Source organism: Fusarium tjaetaba (assembly GCF_013396195.1).
Source record: "Fusarium tjaetaba strain NRRL 66243 chromosome Unknown NRRL66243_c0000057, whole genome shotgun sequence".
Taxonomy (NCBI): domain Eukaryota; kingdom Fungi; phylum Ascomycota; class Sordariomycetes; order Hypocreales; family Nectriaceae; genus Fusarium; species Fusarium tjaetaba.
In genome coordinates, this window is record NW_023501253.1 from 50179 (window position 1) to 71841 (window position 21663).

At 50.1% G+C, this 21663-nt stretch overlaps 5 protein-coding genes across 5 annotated transcripts; 2 read left to right on the top strand and 3 right to left on the bottom strand.

Annotated features, from left to right (window-relative positions):
• Nucleotides 1-711: 711 nt before the first annotated feature.
• On the bottom strand, nucleotides 712-4066 carry FTJAE_2740 (translation initiation factor 3 subunit A; the record flags this gene model as incomplete). The annotated part of the gene is made up of 3 exons (XM_037348965.1): nucleotides 712-3612; nucleotides 3675-3938; nucleotides 4064-4066. The coding sequence occupies 3 exons, from the start codon at nucleotides 4064-4066 to the stop codon at nucleotides 712-714; spliced, it is 3168 nt and encodes a 1055-aa protein (XP_037210133.1).
• A 4009-nt stretch (nucleotides 4067-8075) lies between these two features.
• On the top strand, nucleotides 8076-8410 carry FTJAE_2741 (guanine nucleotide-binding subunit gamma; the record flags this gene model as incomplete). The annotated part of the gene is made up of 2 exons (XM_037348966.1): nucleotides 8076-8236; nucleotides 8290-8410. The coding sequence occupies 2 exons, from the start codon at nucleotides 8076-8078 to the stop codon at nucleotides 8408-8410; spliced, it is 282 nt and encodes a 93-aa protein (XP_037210134.1).
• A 1587-nt stretch (nucleotides 8411-9997) lies between these two features.
• FTJAE_2742 (uncharacterized protein) lies at nucleotides 9998-10471 on the top strand (the record flags this gene model as incomplete). Its single annotated transcript, XM_037348967.1, has 2 exons — nucleotides 9998-10087; nucleotides 10163-10471. 2 exons carry the CDS (start codon nucleotides 9998-10000, stop codon nucleotides 10469-10471), a joined length of 399 nt encoding a protein of 132 aa, XP_037210135.1.
• Nucleotides 10472-11526: 1055 nt separating this feature from the next.
• FTJAE_2743 (serine threonine phosphatase PP1) lies at nucleotides 11527-12752 on the bottom strand (the record flags this gene model as incomplete). Its single annotated transcript, XM_037348968.1, has 4 exons — nucleotides 11527-11622; nucleotides 11678-11977; nucleotides 12048-12449; nucleotides 12573-12752. The coding sequence occupies 4 exons, from the start codon at nucleotides 12750-12752 to the stop codon at nucleotides 11527-11529; spliced, it is 978 nt and encodes a 325-aa protein (XP_037210136.1).
• A 3694-nt stretch (nucleotides 12753-16446) lies between these two features.
• FTJAE_2744 (3 HAT complex component NTO1) lies at nucleotides 16447-20024 on the bottom strand (the record flags this gene model as incomplete). The annotated part of the gene is made up of 2 exons (XM_037348969.1): nucleotides 16447-17446; nucleotides 17497-20024. 2 exons carry the CDS (start codon nucleotides 20022-20024, stop codon nucleotides 16447-16449), a joined length of 3528 nt encoding a protein of 1175 aa, XP_037210137.1.
• Between the last annotated feature and the right edge of the window lie 1639 nt (nucleotides 20025-21663).

A 21663-nucleotide genomic window follows, 5' to 3' on the forward strand; every position in this document is an offset into this window, starting at 1 on the left:
GAGAAGATTGGTCTCGAATCTGGCATTACAGTTTCAGAGCCAACCGTTGGGATTCACTAAACGATCCCGACGATCCAGGAACCAAACTCAGTTCGAGACTCAGTCATTCGTTCGGAAAGAGCGGATATTCAATCTTACCGATCGATGAAATATCATGACTTCAAAAGTATACTCCTCATATCATGTTTCTGTCTCAAATAACTCCACCTGGTCTTAACCTCTAACCTAATCCTGCCCTCTGAGGCAATATATGCCCTCCCTCAACTGACTCGTGAACAAAGCATATATATGATGTACCGGACTTTGCAAGCCTACAAATACAGGCAAGACAGAAGCCCGTCTACAACGCTAGTTGAGTTTTTGAACTTGACAGCCACCTTGACCACCGACAGAGTTTGTCCAGGTACGAGGAATGCAGACTAATAAACAACAGGTCTAGAAAGGCTGTGGCACTTAATTGTTTGTTAAAGTTGTAAGAAGTCATCATTCGTCTACCTCATGATCTATCCTGTCCCTTAGATAACCAATGAGCTTGACTCTTGAAAAAAAAAAAAGGTTGTAACACGGTGCTCGTATGCGCTTAGTCTTGAATTGATTCATACTACTACTACTTTTCCTTCCATGCTACGGAGAACAAGAAACCAAATCCTGAACGCCTGAATCGCAAACTATGCATGCCTGACTGCGATCTCTTCCCCTTATCTGCATCTCTTATTTGTTCCTCATGTGAGGAGGAACCCACTTGCCTCGTGAGGCAGGCAGGGATTCCGCAGGAGGAGCTGGAGACTGCTTTCGATCCTCATCAGCACGCCCAGAGCCGCTTCGGTCCATAGGCGGCGCACCACCCCGAGGCGCGAAGCGAGGGGGAGGGGCGGAAGATCCAACATCAGCTCCGCCACCAGCGGCCTGCTTTGCAGCCTCACGCTCTCGCCAGCTGGGCTTGGAACCAGCAAGGTTGAGCTTGGGAGGACCACCAGCAGAAGGTCGGTCATTGGAATCAGACCTCTCGGCAGGAGGTGCTCGAGAAGGAGGAGGAGCATCGCCAGCGTCACGAGTGGCCGCCTCACGTTCTCGCCATTTGCCAGCACCAAAGACAGGTGGTCTTCGGCCCTCGGACGAATCTGTGCGCTCTGGTCCACGGGAGAAGCCACCAGCCCCTTGGGCCTTCTCCGCCTTGCGACGAGCCAGTGCTTCTTCTTCGCGTCGCTGTTGAAGGGCAGCCTTCTCCAGCATCTCTTGACGTTCCTTCTCCCGCTGCTCTTTGAGCTTGGCAAGCTCTTCCTTACGAGCTTCATCCCGAATGCGCTGCTCCTCCTTCTCGCGAGCAGCGCGCTCTTCAGCCTCACGTAGCTCGCGCTCTTTCTCCTCGCGCTCACGCTTCTCACGAAGACGTCGGTCTCGGACCTCCTTCTTGCGCTGTGCGATCTGCTTCTCAAGCTCACGCTCAGCATCGCGACGGCGCTTCTCGAACTCATCACGACGGCGTTCATGCAGGGAGTCACGGAACTCCTCGTACTGAGGCACCAGTCGACTAAGTCGGTGTTTGAGTTCAACACTCTCCTTGTGTTTCTGCTCAGCATCCTTGAGGGTTTGGGCCTTAACAGTCTCATAGATCTTGCGGTCCTGCTCATTTTGCTTGGCATAGTCCTCGTGCAGTTTCTTGGCTTCCTCCTTACGGAAAGCACGTTCAAGATGATCGAGGCGCTTGCCAGTGATGCGGAGACGCTCGTTAACATCATTCTTCTCACGCTCAAGCTGAGCCAGCTTCATTGCGCGTAGGCGGTTGCTGTCAAGGTTGTCAAGATCCTCCAGATCAATATCGATAGCCTTGTCACCAATTTTGAGATCGGCGATCTGCTTCTTGAGTTCCTCCTTGCGAACTCGGTCGCGCTCAGCCTTGAGGCGCTTGGCTTCACGCTCCTTTTGCTCATTGGCGAGACGAAGATCCTCAGCTTCTTGAAGAGCTTGCTCACGAAGCCTCTTCTGGCGGGCATTCTCCTTCTCCTTCTTGGCTTGGATCTCAGAAGCAACCTCCTTGCGCTTCTGGATGAGGTCCTTTCGTGAAAGAATAGCCAGATGTTCCTCCTCAGCACCAGCCTTGGCGCGAGCGAGAGCAGCTTCACGAGCCTCGAGGCGCCCCTTGTTAAAGCCAGGGTCAACGTAATGGCAAGTGGTGAAGAGAGACTTGGCGAGGCGGGTAAGCTGGGAGCGGACGATCTCAGAGGGAGTGCTCTGAAGACGCTGGACGGTACCGGTCTCAGACTCTGCAGAACCAGCAGAGGACCCGCCGTGGCTAGCCTTGGAGGAAGAGAAGACATCGTTATCGAAACTCAGAACACCTGTGGCATGGGCCATGCGGACAGAGAGATCACCCTTCTTGTTACCATTCATGATGAACTTCTCAATAGTTCCACGAGTGACCTGGTAAGGCTCCGGGAATTGAGCCAGGCTCTCGACGAAAGACAGGTCGACAGTTTCGTAGACCTGGGAAAGCTGCTGGAACAGACGGGTAAGGATGACCTGCTGCAGGGGGAGAATGTATTTCTCCATCTCAGAATCGGCTCCAATCTTGGTCAGGATAGGAGAGATCTTCTGACAAATGGACAGAGGATGGAAGTCGACCTCAAGGATCTCGTAAAGCTCCCGAATCTCAGGGCGAGCGCGCTGAAGAAGGGACTTTGAGAGAGCGTCCCGGAACAGTCTGGCACGAGTAGGTGCTTGAGACATTCCAAGGAGGTGAGTCAAGCGAGAGTTCTTGTTCTTTCTGGCCTCGTCGAAGTCAACCATGGCACCTCGAGATCGGGATGTACTGATGACAGGGATGGCAAGGGCGGAGAGCACAACGAACGAGGCGGCCTTTTGAAGCTCAGCATCGGAGGCAGGGGGGTTGTCAGCCTTCTTGCCCTGGCCAGTGGCTACCAGGACAGAGGACTGACGAAGAAGAGTGTAGTATCGCGACCAAGCAGCAGCGTGGAAGAGGTAGTTCTCGCCGACAAGGAAAATTCGGGTAAGCTTCTCGTAGTAGTTGGCCATCATGACATTCTTGGGAGGTCGCTTGCTGAGGTTAAGAAGAGTGTGAACATCCTCGACACTTCGGAAAGCCTCCTGCCAGAGCTCGAGCTCTACAGCGACATTGAGCTGTTGGAAACGTGTCTCAAGGTGTCGCTGGAGAGTGTCGGGGTCGCTCAGATTGATGGCGTGCATCTGAGAGGAGTACTTGGCAGCGGTCTGCACATGGTTTCGGAGGAGCTCGCAGAGTCGACGGAACTCGGTCTTGCGAGTGTACTTGAGACAAAAGTCAAATGCCTGGGTGGCGGTGCTCTGGTAGAGGATCTCGAGACGAGCATTGTTTCGGAGAATGTCGAGGACAGTTCTGTAGGCCTCCCAGAGGAACTTGAGCCAAGGAGTGACGATAGCCCGGTCGGTACGGTCTCGGGACTGCTCACCGGAGACAGTAGCAAGGAGGATAGACTCCGGGGTCTCGGTGGCCTCGAGATCGTCGATGTTGGAGGTGCCGGCAGTAGCGTCAATGCTCTCCTGAACTTCGTCGGCCTTTTGCTGGGCGGCAGTAACCTTCTCAACCGCGAGCTCAATGAACTTCTTAAGGACCAGCTGTAATGTATATATTAATATCGGAAATCCCAACGGCATGGACTCTGCTATGATGTACGCACCTCGATGGTAGCAATATTTGTGTTCTGGGAAATATTCTTGTATTGGTAAAGGGCGTCCTTGGCAAGCTTGCCCTTCTTCTGTTCGACGGAAAGCTCGACGAGGAGGAGCATCACAGGCTCCAGCGACATAATTGGGACATTTCGGGAGCGCTTGTTGGTGATGTGCTCATGGAGCAGAGTCAAGGCGGCGGGAGCCTGACCGACTCCGATGAGTTCGTGAGCCCTCTTGAGAACATTCTCAGGCTTTTGGTGCGGCGGAGGAGGCTATCAAAAGACTTCAAGTCAACATCAAATGCGGATTTAGTGTGGAGGAGGGGTAAAGTTCGAATAGAGAGATAGGGCTCGAGTTCACGACAACCGGGACAAAGAAAGGCAAGTATTCCACGTACCATGCTGGGCAACCTCCTCTGTATATGACTTGACTAAGAGAGGAGATTTCTTTATGATGATCCGAGATCGATCAGCCGGTGGGGAGGTGCGCTGAGGTATTCGACCGGCACTCGTGATGGTGTTGCGACGACGTAGGTTGAATTTTTCGATTTTCGTGTGTGGCCGCTACGGTTAGGAGGGGCTATCTCACGGCTTACATCAGCTGTTATGATTGTGGTGTGGCGGTACTCAAGTTTGGTGGCCGTGCACCATCTCAGCCACATACCTTCTCTCGTTGGTTGGGTGACCCAGCCGGAAATTGAACTGGTCGAGATAAGTTTTAAATTACACTCATCGCTGGAATCGAATGAGATCGTGTGGTGTTATTTCTGGTTGCCTTCTCTACAGAAAAAAAAGGCATGATAAGCCATCGCTTCTTGGAGATCTGTTCAACTCTGAGGACAAGTAGTTGAAGGGCTGACCTTGCTATACAGTTAGCAGACTCGACTGGATCAAAGGTTTATTCGCAGCCCATTGACATTGTTGTTGACATCGAAGAGAATTGGTGTACCAGCTGATAGCCTGCCCGCTACGAGTTGTCAAGTTTAAGAAGACCATCGCCTCAAAGTGACAAACTTTGGAGCATGATGAAGATATATGTTAGAGATCTCTCGAGACCCATGTTGCTGTCCAACTTGATTGATAGCAGCAGTCAGGCGGCCAGTCATCCAGAGAATAACGAGAAGTACGAAGGATGTCTTGTGCCCTTTGCAAACTGGGATCCCATTGGAACTCGAATGCAATTGACACCGGACATCCGACATCTGAGCATAGTAGTTAAAGTGGTAAATTGTGCTCAAGCTTCTTCTTGATAAGAAGGTTCCATTTGGTTCGTGGTTCGGTTTCATTTCACGACTAATAATAAGTCAAAAGAAAGGATTTACTCCGACTATGTGCAAAAGAGCATAATATGCTCAGCCCTCCTCCAACGGCTTGCAGGGCCGGTATGGTATGTACGAGCATTGTTCATACACAAAGCTGAGATTCTGGGTTTTCGGTCACAGATTACAATAACCCAATCCGTGTATATCCTTGCGAATGGCGTCAGTTGGTCCCAGCTGGATGGCGTTGATCATTCGTTTCACGAGTTCTGGCATCTCGGAAGTCATCAAACAGTACGGCTGCACATAATGAACAGATGGGTTGGCAATCTGGTCAGGGGTCCTAAAAACAGGTACCTGAGCCGGGGATCGTGTGGGAAAAAGTGCCGACACACCAGGCTCGAACCATGTCAATATGAGAGCTGCACAACTTGCAATTATCAGCCCACAACAAGCGGAACTTGGTTGATGTTGGACCTGAGGAGAGGACTCGTCAAGACAATTACTCTCTATGCCGGAATTGCAGAGGCTAGAAGGCGAAGTACACTCTTGATGCAGAATTGTTTCACCCTCTGGTGAGCATTCGATGCCATCGTAAGCCCCAGCTCCAATGCAACAGCTCATAACAATTCGAAACAGAAACAACTTCGTACAGGGCAACACAGCCCTTTTGAGGCTGCAACCGAGAGAGAAAGCAATGTATCGTGACTGCTGCGCCGTTACTCAAACCATTTGCAGAGAGTCTGTGTCGCCAAGACGGGTCTCATCTTAATGACTAGCAGCATTGGTGGATCTCGTTGGTTTCCTCTTACATAGGTACGGAGGAGTCCTGGCTTCATTGCTCCGTCGTAGACCATAAGTATACTCCGTAAGAAAAGAGTGAATAATTTAATAAAACACAGAAATCATGAATAAACAACCCAAAGTTTGCCGCTATTGTTTGTTTCTGAAGGCAACCTGCCATCTCTGTTTGATGGGCTTGCTCACGTTATCGACTTCTTGGATGGACTCGAGAATCAAACGTTTCTCTCAGCCCAGGAAAAGGAACCCCTTTATGTATGCAGGCCGCTACTGCAGCGTTCCGAGAGCGGGAAGCGACAGTACCTAGCAGAAACAGAGACTCTGAGCGTCTCGAACTCTACGGAAACTTGAGAGTGATGCAGTAGGTGCGCATCGAGGAAGGGGCTCACAAAATCTGGGAACGTTACCTACGTGGTGTCGCAAGCTTTTGGACGAAGTAGTTGTATTCGGTTCTATAAGCTTGCGAGCAGCCGAGACGAGACCAGCTTTTGGGTGACCAAGAACGAACGAGCTCGGGCAATGTTTTCCTAGTTGGACCTGTGCTTTTCGAGCTTGGACTTGATCAACCTGACTTCCTCTCTGCCCCATTGTCGAGATGAATGGCGTATTGCTTAAAACTCTCGCGTTCTGGTAGTAGATCTTCCCGCTTTTACCGATTGATCAAAGTTTGATAAAATCAGTCTTTGGTGGCTTTGCATGATCTCATGGAAGACCTGGTAGATAAGCCTCGTAACCAAGGTCAGTAACCATCTATACCTACTCCGTAGGTACTTGTAGGTACTAAATACTTGTAAGAGTATTGACGCAAGAGGTTTGAAGTCAATGTCATTCAACCTCCCCTATCAACAAAAATCGAAGAGATTGACGAGGTTCTCTCACTCGCTCCGGCTTCTTGGCTTTGGAGGGTTGCTGATTCAGGTTCCTCCCCTCATAATTTGAAAGGCAATATCAAGTGCCTGTAGCTTTGCAACTAAGATGGCTTCGGGGCCAAATACGGTTCCGCAGGCCCCACCAAAGCCAACCACAAGCGTTCTCTGGCTCAATTAAAGGTCCTTTTTGCCATGGATGCTTGTCTGCTGCAATAAGAGGAGCATAATTAACTCGTTAGCTATGAGCATAACACATCAGGCAGGTCAGGGGCTGGGCCGGGCCAGGCTGAACTCACTGTTTTCAACGGGTTGTTGAAAAGGTTGGAACTCGAAGCTAATTCTGATGCTGTAGAAATCGGCTGTAGGCATGTTCCTTTCTGAATCAATTGGCTCCATCCAGCGTCCTGGAGATAATGTCTCGTCTCCTTATCCCGTTGATCATCACATCAACCCCTAGCAAGGTCTAAAGGTCCCTCAACGGGGGCCCCCAGCAGCTCCCCCCTACCCCCCAATTTCAATGCCAGGGCTCCCGCAGCACAGGAACAGAAGGAAGAGCCACAGCTTCAGGTGCACGAGCCACCAAGCAAATCCGCCTAAGGATGTCCCCAGACGCGCAAAGACTTATCGAGCACTCAGTGGCTCATTTCCGTGGAAAAGTGGCTCCACTATGCGATCTAAACCCAGCTTGTCCTAATGCTGGTGCTGGTGCTTCCCGCAACTTGGACCTGATGTTGGCTTTGGGTTAGGTAGGCCGTACGGTCGTACCTACCTACCTAGCTCGAAGGTTTCCACTGCAGTGCAGTTTCCCCCCCTACCATGGCCCCCGGGCCAAGCCAGGCCAGGTCTTTCCCATCACATTCTCGCTCCTGCTCTGCTCTCTGCCACCAACTTCACCAAACCTTACCTTCCTTTCCACTTGCACTTGCACTTCCACTTTCCCTGGCCTCTCGCGACGGACCCTTTTTTCTTCTCCTTTACACACCCGTTCCAACCATCATCACGTTCCGAATACCCTCCCGACCGTCGATTCTCTCATTCTTGTCTGCGTACTGAACCGCCTCGCAAGCTCCGACTGTCATTTATTGACTCGAGTCCGACGCTCCGTAAGTCATATCCTATTAGTGATTAAATCCTCGTCGCCATCAACCAGGGGCAAGCGACAATTCCATATAGGTGCTACAACATGGAAATGGGCATCGACAGAATCAATCAAATGATGGACGATGTTCCCTTGGACTCATGCGTTCCGATTGCGATGACATTTGCCCGAGACAAACTCGATTGACGCGATTCGCCGACCTTCCCTGATCCGTCTTTTGCACATCTCGCGATGCCTCGATTACACTGCGAACTCATCGATGTCACTCCAGCACCTCGCTAATATTGAAGATTAACAGTTCTCGACCTATTCACGCGCCTCATCGCCGTGACTCTCCCTCCAAAACCGCTCTCACTCGCCCACCTCGGCACCCCGTTCCAAGATGCCTCAGTACACTTCTCGCGATGTCGGCGACCCTTCGCAAATCAAGAAGAACAAGCAGTCGATGGCCGATCTCAAGCTCCGACGGCTAACCGAGCTCAACAATCGTCTGCGCGAGGATCTTGAGCGAGAGCGTATTCCCGTCAGCACAGCATCAAAGAGGTGAGTTGATCGTGTTAATCACGCCCAACGCGTCAGTAACTGATCCGTATTAGCATCATTGCCTACTGCAATGGCACTCGCGACTACATGGTTCCCTCCGTCTGGGGCGCTGTACCCAAGGGCGAGGACCCTTATGCGCCGCAACAATCTGGCGGCTGCTGTGTGGTCATGTAATGCTACCCGTGATAATAATTTTTCCTTATTACTGGTTACCAAAATCAACAATTACGCAATGTCGGCAATGATTCAGCGATTAGGGGGTGGGCCGCAGTCGGGTTTGATATGCTTGTGACGCATTTAAGGGGAGTAAATCAAGGAGAACTGAGTCTGGGATACTCGGATGATGGAGGCGAATTAGGCCCTGGATACCGAAGCTCTTGCTAGCACTACCACGACGGCTACTTGGGAAGCTACCAGGAACGACTTGCCCTATTGACGAAGCGACGCGAAGCGCGAGAAAGAGGGAGAAAGCCCATACACAAGATCCAGCTGTACCAGAAGGACCCAGATCAAGATACCCAAGATACCATACTATTTGAGCGGGTCATGAAAACCAACAGCGAGAGCAATGGAGCCATAGTTTATGAGGAGGGCTGGACTGGACTACAGCGATTTAATATTTCTGTCTCCGCACGTTTGTTTTTCTTCCCGCTGGAAGAGACATGGATGTTGCTATGAGACCAACGATAAGGGGAGAGGTTGAAGAACCACTACGACGAGTCCGGGTCTGAGTCTGGGTCTTAGGAAACGGTTTATGGATCGGGCTCTTGCGCGAATGTAATAATTCCCCTTTTTATTATCATTTTTCTGTTATCATCTTGGTGTCATTTCCATCCAATGTCGTGTACGTTCCCCAAGCAAATATACTTTTTTATCTATGATTTGATGACTTTAATCCTTGCACCTGTTGATCTTGAGGCTTTGAGATATGAGTGTTAATCGTGCTTATACTCGGTTTTATAACTCGTGATTTCCACTTAGTCATTTCTGCCCATAGGATAAGTCACTATTTCGCATAGTGCAGACTTTGAGGGTTTAAGGACTCAATCTTACGCCCGTCCGACCCGACCCGGGCAATTCTTCCTTGCAGCCTTTTGCTGGAGAGTAGGTACATAACGTCCCGACCTCGAGCAGGTCTTGAATATCATTATACACTACCCATTCACTTTGGCTACGCCGTAGAGAGTGCTGCCCCTTTCGCTTCTAACCTGTAACAGCCATATATCACATCTTATGTCGAGGTCTTCAGCAGAACCAGTTCTCTTCCTCAGCATGGATGTCAGTACATTATCGGGGGCACCTGATGTACCTAAGCAGAAATCACTAAGTGGATCACCTGGGTCGAATTGAGGCGTTCTCGACCGCGGGGCTTGCATACAGAGGTATGACTGGGCATTCGCATTAGCTGTAGGTGGAGGGGCAAAGAATATCCCCTCATACAGTATACCTACCTACCTGGGTAGTTAGTAGTATATGCTACTACTTGTAATCATCTACAAGTATCAATCGATCCTGGGCATCTCAAGCCATTAGGGCAAGATTCCCGTACTGTTTCAATTGTTCCCTTCAAACCTCAACGATAAGGTCACCTTACTGGAAAGATTTCGTTGCCGAACTCAAGCTCTGAACCCTCAACGCCTCAGAGTTTAAAAACTCAAAAGTCCAGCCCAGCCAAGCCAAGAATAGACCACGACGTTCCCGGAAACGACTGCATAACATAGCATAGCAAAACCAGCAACTGAGAGTCAGCGAGAGAAAATCATGACAAGCCAGGCGTCCACGCAAACGCCTCTTCCCCGCGTTTCTATCCAGTTTTGCACGCAGTGTAAATGGATGTTACGAGCTGCCTATGTGAGTTGACCGAATTCGCAGCCTGCTAGCTAAGGTAGGTATGTTGGCATGTGACGAGAAGCTCACACCCCTCAGTATGCTCAAGAACTCCTCTCCACATTCTCAACAGGCCTCGGGGAGGTCGCTCTTCAGCCTTCTACAGGAGGGACTTTCATCGTGACCATCACGCATCAAGCCCCTGGTGCAGAAATTGCTTCTACAAAGACCCTCTGGGATCGTCGGGAAGATGGGGGCTTTCCTGAGACGAAGGAGCTCAAGAGGAGGGTGAGAGATGTCATTGAACCAGGAAGAGATCTAGGCCATGTTGATAGGGATCATGGGAAGGAGGATGAGGCAGCGAAAGACAAGCCAGTTGACAAGGAGAAATGCGACGATTGTCAGTAGCGTTCGTTTCTCAAACATTTGGGGTCATGACCTGGCTGGCCTATGGCGGGTTAATGAATGCCCCTTCACGTGTGGCATTCGTATTGATAGCGCCGCTTGCTGTCCAAGAAGAATCTTCCATCATGTAGATGTGAATAGGCATAGTTAGACTTATACGCCTACGTGGTGGTCATCTGAGGAGATGAGTATTCTTGTGATTCCATAACAGCCACTTCGTACTCATCCTCAACTTTGGCGTAAGTCGAGTAATGAGTACTATCAACCAGATACTACGACACCATCTTCGTCACAATTCGGGCAGCTGTTACTTTTCGCTCTAGCAACTTATTCCTCTCCTCTTGCACTACCTTCGCTATCCCTTACCAAAATCAAGCAACGCTTTACCCTCCTGCCCACTCTCCCTAAACCCATCTAAAAGCACAAAACGTATATAGGGGTCGCTCTTGAGCAACGAATAAGACCACACAAAGCTCGTCCATGAAATGCAACATGACCGCAAAAGAAAACGCTCCCAGCCAGACAGATTAGCAATGGATGGAGTATCTTATCCTTGTCATCACAAGAAATCAAGTGAGAGAATACCAGCCTCTCGAACTGCGTATGTCCACGGGCCAGCCTACGCAGAGCAGACATAGCAAGATCGTCTGTCCCGTGGATCATGTGTGCATGGAATCCGAGAACTGTATGTGCGCTTGTGCAACTCAAAAAAACAGTTTTGTCAATGTTTTATCTGTGTGTGGAGCTAAGAAACAGCCGTTTGTCGTTATCAAGTTCGCATATAGGCATTAGAGACGATTCGGGTTTCGCAAAAGTCAGCGTCGCGTCCGGCGCCTCTTAAGTTCCGTCACCCTCCCAGTGGACCAACATTCCCTGCCACCAACGGTGGCAAGGCTAGCTGCGAGACGGCGGAGATTGGGGGTGCACTTCGATCGAGACAAGTCCCGAGTCGAGTCGTTCGTTCTTCGTCGCGGTTGTCATTCACCTTGGTTGAAGAGGTGGGATGATCGTTTAACGTCGGCCGAACCTGTTGAAAGCACATTGTTGGTATAAATTCTTCAAATATTTTTCTTGCGGGGGGAGTTGATAGGCGTGCTAGCGCTGCCAAGAGTGGTTGGAACATACTTTTGCTTCTTTTCAGCGGGTTTCAAGATCTAGAAAAAGCATAATCAGCATGTTTGTATCATAGTAAGCATTGTAAAATCTCACCTGAAAAGAACACAGCAAGCTCTCGTCGACACTCATCATCGCACCAGCATTGTCAAATTCACCACAGTAGTTGGGCGCACTGAATAGCGTGACCAGCTGACGCTTGGAAAAGAATTCATAGCCATCCTCCACAACCTGATGAGCTCGGCAGATTAGGTCCATATCGTGTTTCTGCAGGAAGCGCGAGACAACATCGGGACCAAATGTGAACGAGACACCACGGTCATTTTCGCTCCAGCCAGTAATATCCTTATCTGGATCAGACCACAGGAGATCGCAAAGAAGACCGCAGTCAGGGATCTAGAGATCTGTCAGTATCTCTCACTCGGAACAATCTACGCCTTCATCTCGCGCAGTCCCGGCTACTCACATCAGTAGGTCGCATGACACGGCGAATTTGCTCCATAGAGTTGAGGTCAGGGCTGAGGCCACCGTGCATGGTGAAAATCTTCTCGTCGATGATAGCGGCGATAGGAAGGCAGTTGAAGCAATCGGTGAACGTCTTCCAAAGCTTGATGTTGTAGCGACGCTTGCACTCGTCGTAGAAGCCATAGATTCGGTTGATGGAGGCGCACTCGTGGTTACCTCGGAGGATGAAGAAGTTTTCGGGATACTTGATCTTGTAGGCAAGGAGCAAGCAAATGGTCTCAAGAGACTGCTTGCCTCGGTCGACGTAGTCACCGAGGAAGAGGTAGTTGGCCTCGGGAGGGAAGCCACCGTACTCGAAGAGTCGGAGAAGATCGTAGTACTGTCCGTGGATATCACCGCAGATCTATCAGGGCACAGGTAAGTCAGCAAAGGGGTTTTCTTGACTGCCAAAACCCCAGAGCAGAAGCGCCCGTAGCAAGCACCAATTCTCAGACCGAAGCAGCACGAATAATGACCAAAAACATACCTTAATTGGAGCCTCCAGTTCGAGAAGGATGGGCTGAGAGATGAAGATCTCACGAGCCTTGGTGCAGAGATAACGGATCTCAGCCTCGAGAAGCTGAACTTGCTTGCCGGGTCGGCTGCCTCGTACCTCGAGTAGCCTGTCGATTATAGAGTCGAGATCGACCTCGTGTTGGTCTGCCATTTTGAGAGAATTTGCTGGCGAGAGGATGCCCGCAGTAGAGTTAAGGGAGGGTCGCGTGGGGGAGGAGGAAGGCGGCAGACAAGATCGCTAATCAGAACAACTGCGGGGCCAACTTTGTCGACTGAAATATGATACCAGATGAATACACTTCACAAAAACCTGGCCGAGTCAGCCGGTGAACCGGGATGCAACAAGATACAAGGCGAAAAAAAAGAGAGACGTGGGAAAAGAGACAAGTCGAAGAAAAATGTGTCCAAACAAACTCGCAAACGCCGCGACCGACAAGAGGGTGAAAATTTGACGGTGAATGGATGGATAAATATGAGGCAAAATACAAGTTTGGGTTTGCTTTGCGTTGCGTTGCGTTGCGATGGTGGAACAACGAAACGAGAGGAGTCTAGAAAAATTGGAGGGGAAGCAGCCGAACAAGCATGAAGAGAGGGCTGTGAGCGCGAAATGGGTACGGGAGGGGAACAAGAGGGGAGACGAGACGGCGCGGCGCGGGCGAGCAATGAATTGAATGGGGCGCACGCCAGTACCAACGCCAAATGGTAACTTACCCGTGAAGGGATCACGTCTCTAATGGAGTGAGCGATTGGAGGATTTTGCGTTTCGAGAGGTCGAACCCGCAGAAGAGCAAGTTGATCAGCAATAGCAAATTGTGTCGCCGTTCGATATTGAATTGCAAAAAAGAAGCAATCTGATCACGTTGAATATGGGGAGAAAACAATCGTCGTCGTGGTTGCCGCAGTGGGCCACCGACTTTGGTTGTTGATAGCTGTACCAGAAATAGACAGGTAGGTACAGGGCGTCAGAAAATGAGGGGCGAGCAAGATGCTAGAAGCCAGAAGGGGGGAGACAGAACACCGTCAGCGCGTGCGAGTTTTCGCGGTCCTCGTCTTCTGGTCAAGCAAGAGTAAATATTGCGTCGACAAATATGTGACGCTTCGTCGCCTTTGTAGGATGTATAAGCAGAGTGCAGCAAAGGGCCTCTGTATCGTCGGCTTTGATGATTTTCTTTTGAGATATGAGAAACGATGTTCTCGTCGCCTTTTTTTTTTTTTTTTTTGCTTTTTTTTTTAAATTTATTTATGTTATCGTCGTCTGGTCTGTTGGGGCAGCCAAAGTGGGCGCGATCAGGGAATTTGGAGTTGAGGGACGGAACACGGTGGTTCGTCAGTCGTCGTCTGGGGCCAAAAGGAAATGGCGGATCAAGTAACAAGCAAAGCAGCTCTTCACAGAGACGAGCGGTTTGTGATATGTTCGCAGAGAGTGTCGGCGATGTGGCTAACACGTGGAGAGAATCTTCGTCTCGGTCGTCGTCGGGTTGAGTTGAAGGGTTGAAGTTTATCCTGTGACCTGAGGGAACGGAAGGGGGAAAGTTTTCCAATTTTTCCTGCCTGGGCTTTCACACTCACTCACTCACTCGCTGAGAAGGTGGACTCGTCACAACCACCAAACAGAGCTGACCCGACCGGGACGCTTGGGCTTTGGGCTGCCTGCACTAAACGGTACCTGCCCTGGTCTGGAAAAGCGCTAGTACAGGGCCCGGATGTGAACATGGCCCTCAGTGGCACTCCGGGGTTGGGGCTGCTGAGGATAGCTATATTTTTAGTGGGAAGCCGCTATAAATTGCATTGGATCCTCACCCGACCTCACCTGCCCATGGATGCCTCGGTGTGACCCGACAGGACAGATCCAACGATGGACAGAGACAGAATCTTGGCTCTTCTCATTGATCCAGTGTCTACATAGCATCTGCATACCCATACAACAATAGAGACTGGAACGTAACTCATCTTGACATTTCAGAGCACCTCTTCAATTATTCCTTGTCGTCCTGGGTTACTTTGTTTCTTGTCTCGCTTGCTTGGCTCAAATCACCGTCTCATTTCCTTCTCGCTGTAAGTCTCATTTGCTTGCTGCCCGTTGGGTGCCCAGGTATGGATACCCTCACCTCATATCGCGTCTTAAGAAGCCCTAACTTCTAAACAAAAACCTTGATTTTTTCTGACAAGCCAGCCTCGCCAGGGAAAATTGCTCCTTTCCTGTCACTAGGAATTAAAAAAAGGGGGCGTCTGGACTTTAAGGGCTCCGACATAGCTTTGGCGACCGGATTCGTCGGCGCTTAGACTAGAGCACCAAGTGATAGAGAGCCCCAATTGAGCAAACATCAGTTTCATCTGGCTCAGCCTCTCTCGGCTTTCTTAGCATCGGTCCCCAAGTCAGTCCCGGAGAAGAGAGTCTCTTTCCTTATTAGTTCATCACCCGAAAGTACGTGCGAATAAGGAAGACGTTGTCGCGTGTGTATAGGTTGCGGATGTGAGAAGCTGATTCGTTCGACATGAAGCGCATCGAGAACAGGGATTTCTTCAATACCAGGATATGATACAAAGATAGACAGGCCCGCAAAGTCGTATTGCGATCGAGTATGTAACATCCACTCGTTTCATTCCAGTTGACAACGGTCACGGCAGAGCTTACTTACTCTCCGACTTCAGACTTCAAAAAAGTCGCCTCATCCACTCTTCAGCAACTCCTTCATAAACCCCATCGGTTTTCAGTTGCGCATGCAAGAAACTTGCCACTCATGCCCAAGGCAACACACAACGGCCCATGTCCTTCCTCTGCTGCATGATGCTGATCCCTTTCGAGGTCTCTGTATGGAGGATCGAAAAACACCAACCAAAAATCAAGAACCTGGTGCATACGGAGAACTAGCTCTGCAGAGCTAAGCTAAGCTCAGCTCCATCCAAGAGAGAAAAGAATTCTGCATTGGATGCTCCGATTTAACCATTTCATCCCACGTAAGCTCGATGAACATGTCGGCTAACAATGTGTGTGTATCACAGCTTTATTGTTCAATAATTAGACGAGCCAGATATTAGAAAAGGCAGCAAGACACCTATCTTTGTGCTACCCAAGCTCCGTCTTGTGAAGAAAATGACCGCAATTTATTCACCGACCATTCATTTCTCTCTCGTCTATTGCGTCAGTACGCGTGCCCCGCTAGGACGCGCAGGAGCCGGTGTACAAATACAAACGGTGATGCAAGCAAACGAATGGACGAGGGTGGCTACCGGTACATCATCGCACATCCAGGCCGTGATTCACGTGACATCACAAGCCATCACCGCCACTAAAGAGAGTTATCAGATAATCCTTTCCAACATCATGAGAGATGTTCTCCATCATATCGTGATCGAATTATGTCACCGAGTTCCATATATCCGCTCCGGGTTTCACTTGATCGTAAGGGGTTCATTCCATAGGGGCCGTCATGAAGCAATCAAAGCAGGGTTGAGATATTATTGAACTCAGTATTCGATGGAAACTATGGCCCAGGAGTCATACTATTCGGTTCAGATTCCACGATCATTAAGTTTATACATTTGTATCGTATCCCACTAACCATACACATTCTCAAGCCGCAATCCATCGCTGAGCTAAGTCCTTTCATTCCCATAATCCATGGAATCTTTCGCCAACGCCTTTTCCATCCCATAAATTCCTTCTCAAAGGTATTGACCCTGCAATACTTGTTTCCCGTCCTTCCCTAGAACGCCAAGCTCATCAGTGCATCTGTATGGCCCTTTATACTCTGTGAAATGAACCCGCATGACAAAAATGGCAAGCAATCAAAATGCGCCGGTTGTGGTGAGCGTTTGCTTGGTATGTGCCTGTACGTTCAAGATCATCTTCTCCTTGTTGATGTCCTCCGCTTCTTTGCTTTACTCGCTCTGGTCTTACCACCCGCGGGTTCTACCTCCTCCTTCACATCTGCCTCAACTGTGGCAGTTGCTGCAGCGTGGTCAACATCCATACCCAAGCCTTTGAACTCTTCGTCATCTAAATCTGTAAGGTCCTCGCTGAGCATGCGGATGGCATCTCTCCCGGCCCATCGCTCCTCAAGAACAGATGTTCCCCTGGGATCATGACCCTTGAGGTACCAAAGTATCCCTCCATCTGTGAGAGGATCCGTGGGCTCCAATCCAAGACTGCCGTTAGATTGTGGCGGTGTGGGAGGCCCCGGTTGTGCCGGCTGAGGCTTCGGCATATAACCATCTGTGTCGGGGGGTGTATTGGAGGAGTTGACAGTGTTGTGGAGAGACTCGTGTTTTTCGACAGCACCCGCCTCTGCAAGATCAGATGTGTCGACATCAATATTAGTGCTGACCTCAATATTTCCATTTTCTGAAGTGGTGTCCATCGCATCTCCACCCTCGATAGAACTGGCCTTAACAGTAATTTGAAGCTCGGCATCAACCATAATGGTGTCGTTGACTTCATCACTGAGGTCAGTTGGTTTATCTTGGCTCGTCGCAGTCAGTGGTCGGACGTCCACGCTTCTGTCAATGATGTTCTCCAACTCCTTCTTCAAGCCCTCGAAAGGCTTTTGGGAGATCTCCGACTCGATTCGCAAGGCTGTCTCGAGGTGTGGCTGAACAGCCTTCAGTATGCGTTTTCCCAATTTTCGGCGCTCTCGTATATCCGAGAAAGTGGTTTTAGCAGGCGGTGCGTCGACAGCTTCAGTTTGAGTTGCAGCCGTAGATGACTCAGGCGGTGCTGTAGAAATGCCAGTACTGATTACATCGCAAAGATCTAAAGCAAAGGACATGACTGTGACATAAAAGCGGGCATTAACGCGGCTCTGAAGCTTGTCAAGACCGTCCTTGAAGAGATCCTTATCAAGTCTGAAAGAATTAGTCCAAGTCAAGATCAGCGGAATAATACATGCACTTACGATATTGCTCTGTCAACAGCAGGGTTGAGAAGTTTCGCGACAGGGAAGTAACACTCATCCACAAATTCTTGTTCAAGTTCACCAGCGGCAACCTTGATCTGCTCCCGTTCCACAAGCTCAGCTGCAAGATCTTTGAGCTGCTCAAGCTCAACAATCAAATTCTCAGCGAATTCAATGCGTCTAGCAAGCCTGATCTTTCCGCTCGGTCCCATGGCTGCGAAGTCACGCCGCGTAAGCTCCATCGAGGAAAAGGACTCCATCTGGAGCTGCAGACGCTTTAAAAGTGCTGCTCCTCGACGATTCTCACGCTTCAGGGTCCAGTAGCGGCATGCCTGGCTCAAGAACTCCTTGCGTTTGGGAAATGCGAATCTTTGGATCGAAGCGTCCACGACTTCAAACACGGCCTGCGGTATAATAGGTGCACCTGCAGGAGTTTTCCAGACGTTTTTCGGATTCTGGCCTCTCTTTTTGTCGCCAACCGCTGCAGACTTTGTCCCAGTAAGCTGCGTTTCGTCCGACGGCTGTTCCGAAAGGGCATTGCGCTGCTGCTCTGCAATAGCATTCGCAACAGCGGTGTTATCAGCCCAGATACGATTTCTCATAGTTCTCTTATAGAATTTCTTGGCCGCCTTTGTGGCCTGTTGAACACTATGCTCTTGCACATAGTCAGGGGGGCAATGCTTGTCGCAAAAGGCCTTGAGCACCATGCCGCCATCCAACACAGCGAGAGCACCCTGGCTAGTCTTCATCTTAAGAAACAGCCGGGATCTCCGCGCACAGGTGACATGAAATGCTTGATAGCAGTTCTTGTTTCCGCATTGTATGCATGCGCCCATCCGCTGTCGACAAATGTAACACGTCAATTTCCAACGGTTTTTCGGGACCTTTTCTACGTCCATGACTGGTTCCATGAACGTGTGGTTACCCAAGGAAACCTCAGGAATCCACATTGCGCAAAGCAGATGTGCCCACTTCGAAGAATTTGTTTGCTTGAACGCACCGTCGGTATTGGGGCAGAAGATGCAAGTCTGCTTTGGGTCAGTAGGGTAACTCGAGAAAGTGTTCTGAGCTAGACTTACGGGAACGGAAGGCCCGCAGAGCTGGCATTTGCGGCAGAGCCACTGGCCTTCTGGGATAAATGGGACACCATAACATTCTTGATGAACTGCGAGGTTGCAGCCATCACAGAACACAATTGCGTTGGTGTTTTCACAATCGCCGTCGTCGCAAATGGCGCATTTTGAGTCAGGCTCTTCACCCCCTTGCGGCTCACCATTGACAGCGGCGGCAGAGCTTGATCGTGGACGATGTGTTTGTGGAGGCTTCGGGTTCGGTTTTGGAATTCTCTTCTCGAGCACATGCCACTCCTTTTCGATCTTTGTCATAGTGATTTCGAAAATTTCCCGGGTTATAGCTGGAACGTCGTTTTGCTTGCGGTGGGTATTGTATCGCCCAAGCCAGATATCATCTTGTTCATCCATATCATATTCGACACGACCGATTCGGGTACGGTGAACCGGTCCGTCAGATGCTGCCATAGCAGCATCGGTCAATTCTGCATCATCTTCCATGGTAAGATCAGAAGACTTGATTAAAGCTTGCTCCGGGCGCAGGTAGTGATCACTCTCCTGATAGCCGACATTACTCATTGACTTGTCGACAAAACGAGCCTGACCAAAGGTTTTGCTCTCATATAATTCAATGCTGTTAGTTTTGCGGTATGACGGTAGTTTAAGATCCAGTTTCTCTTTCGGTGTCTGGTTCTGGATGGGTAGGATTTTAGGTGTTTTCGGTGTTGTGAGAAAGTCCAGGGGCTTGCTGCTATAAAAGCTGACCACATCTCGGGTCGGTCGACGAGGGCGCCGTAAAGGTGTTTCGCTGAGAACATCGGCTACATTCGAGTCTGAGCGGCCTTGGGGATTTGGTGTGTTTCCAGTTGATGCGGGGTTCGGTTGTCTGGATGGGGTTAGAGTTTCGTCCAAAGGTGTTCCGAATGCCTGAACCACTGATAAATCCGGTTGTTCTCGAGTTATACCATCAACTTGCTCAGATGGCAGGATCATGAATGTAGCATCAATATCTAGGTTAGGGTGGAAGTCCTCCCAGCTGCGCTCCTCGCGGGGCTTGTAATCTTCAGCCTGCTTCACAGCAGTCGCCATAGCTGCAGCTGAACCCCATTGCATTTCCTCTAAGCCATCATTGCCAGCAGCTCGCGTGCGAGCGCCTCTTTCTCGTCGAGGCATTATGGATGGAGAAGGGCCATTGATAGCCTCGCGCGCAGCTGCTCTTGACCTCGATGCTGTTGAAGGCCCAGTGGTATTCGGCGTGGTCAGCAAGTCAGCATCAGCGAAGCGACCACCACCACCGGCCCCTCCTGGAATATATCGACGTCGTTTCGGCGGTGGTTCAGTTGCGGAGGCTGCCGCGAGAGCTGCTCTTGCAGCACGAGCAGCATTGGTCGAGCCCGGAGGACGACCCCGACGTCTTCCGGTGACGGGTCGCCTGGGAGTCGGAGATGCCGGAGCCATCTTGAGCGAAACTAATGGCGATGTAAACTTGAAGCTCGGAGCGTCGCTGGCGCAAGCTTGAGATGGGTAATCGCGTCAAGGGGGAGGTGGCGCGCAGGCTCTGTCCGAAGCTTGGCGATTTCACCAATCATTTGAAAGGCGCCATACACACCAGGAGAGCTGTCTTTACTATTCCGTAGGATTGATGGCCAAAGGAAGACTTGTTCAGTGAACAAATTGATGGAACTCGCGACTGCAGAGGAGGTGATGTTCTGCGTCGGGCAAGGAACGCGTGAAGTTGGCGTGCACGGCCCCCGTTTAGTCAGCGGCATCCAGGGCAAAGGCTGACATAAAGAGGTCACCAGACTTTGAGATATTTTGGGGCACTACAAGCGACGAGTTGCTCAGATTAAACTTTCAGTATGGTTCAACAGCGTTACTTGTTTATGCAACTCATCTGTCAGTCTGTCTCTTTCTGGCTTAAGCTCATGGGCCGCATCTGCAACGTGGGGAAGCAGATCTAGCATTTTGATAGAATTGCTTGATCAGATCTGACACGACTTATTGTGCCTGGCATTGCTGCCCTCCAGTGACGTAGGATCTCCCCAAGGAAAAGCCCTTGCGTTTGACTACAAGTAATGCCAAGATTTGTTTCCCCAGTTCGCAGATCACCGTTGCTTCAGGTTGCTGGCGCTTTCTGCCTACCTACCTCTAGTACCAGTACTTTTAGCCAGGCCATCCGAAATCTCCTGACCTTGTGATAAGCATGTGTGTATTGTCTGGTCCTAAGCTTGTCTGCACCTGCAACTGTTTGGTTCAGAACTTTCAAGGGACCAGCCATCAGTTGGTAATGCGTTGTCTCTCTCTTGCGCCCACCCGACCAGGGACTTGTTATTGATTCCAATCGTATTAACGACGATTGTTTGCATATGACTCCTTGGCTCCGCAAATCATGGAAGAAATGCCTAAGCAAGATCTAGAGATCTGCCCAGGGGTTAATTTGTGATCCTATCATATCCTACCCTCATGCCCACTCTTGTTGACACTTTGACACCTGTGTAAGCGAACTGGGTCGACAGTGCAACAGCCCATTACCGCCTTTTCCTCCCCATGCAATGACAATCATTCATGATCGGTTGTCAAAGAATTGCGAGATATCTTATAGTTGAAAACAATATTCATCGCCTGACATCCATACCACCATATCTACATCGCCGATAGCAATGCAGAAGCTAGATTTGAGCACCCACAGAACTACTCCGACGCTTGAGGTGCATGAGAGCTTATCCATATTCACGATGGCCTCAGATCTAATGACCCTAGTACCTGTCCCTGGCCGCGGGGCCATCCGCTTCGATCCACTCCGTTGCCTCGGCGGCCCCAGAACGGGCACGACTTCCGGGCGGATCCAGGTGCTGGCAATTCTTCTGAGCGGTCAATGATTAACGATGTATCGTCAGTTGTGGTGTCGTTATATGGCTCGCGGTGACTCTACGCTCAATAGCTTACAGCCATGTAACAGTGACAGCATTGTAAAATGTCATAAAAAAGGCACGGCATTTCCATGTCAGGTAATTCAAATGGCTGTAGATGCACAGATAAGTGCCTAACTTGATAGATAATCCATATCAAAGCCTCTGACCGCACCGGAACAATGTCA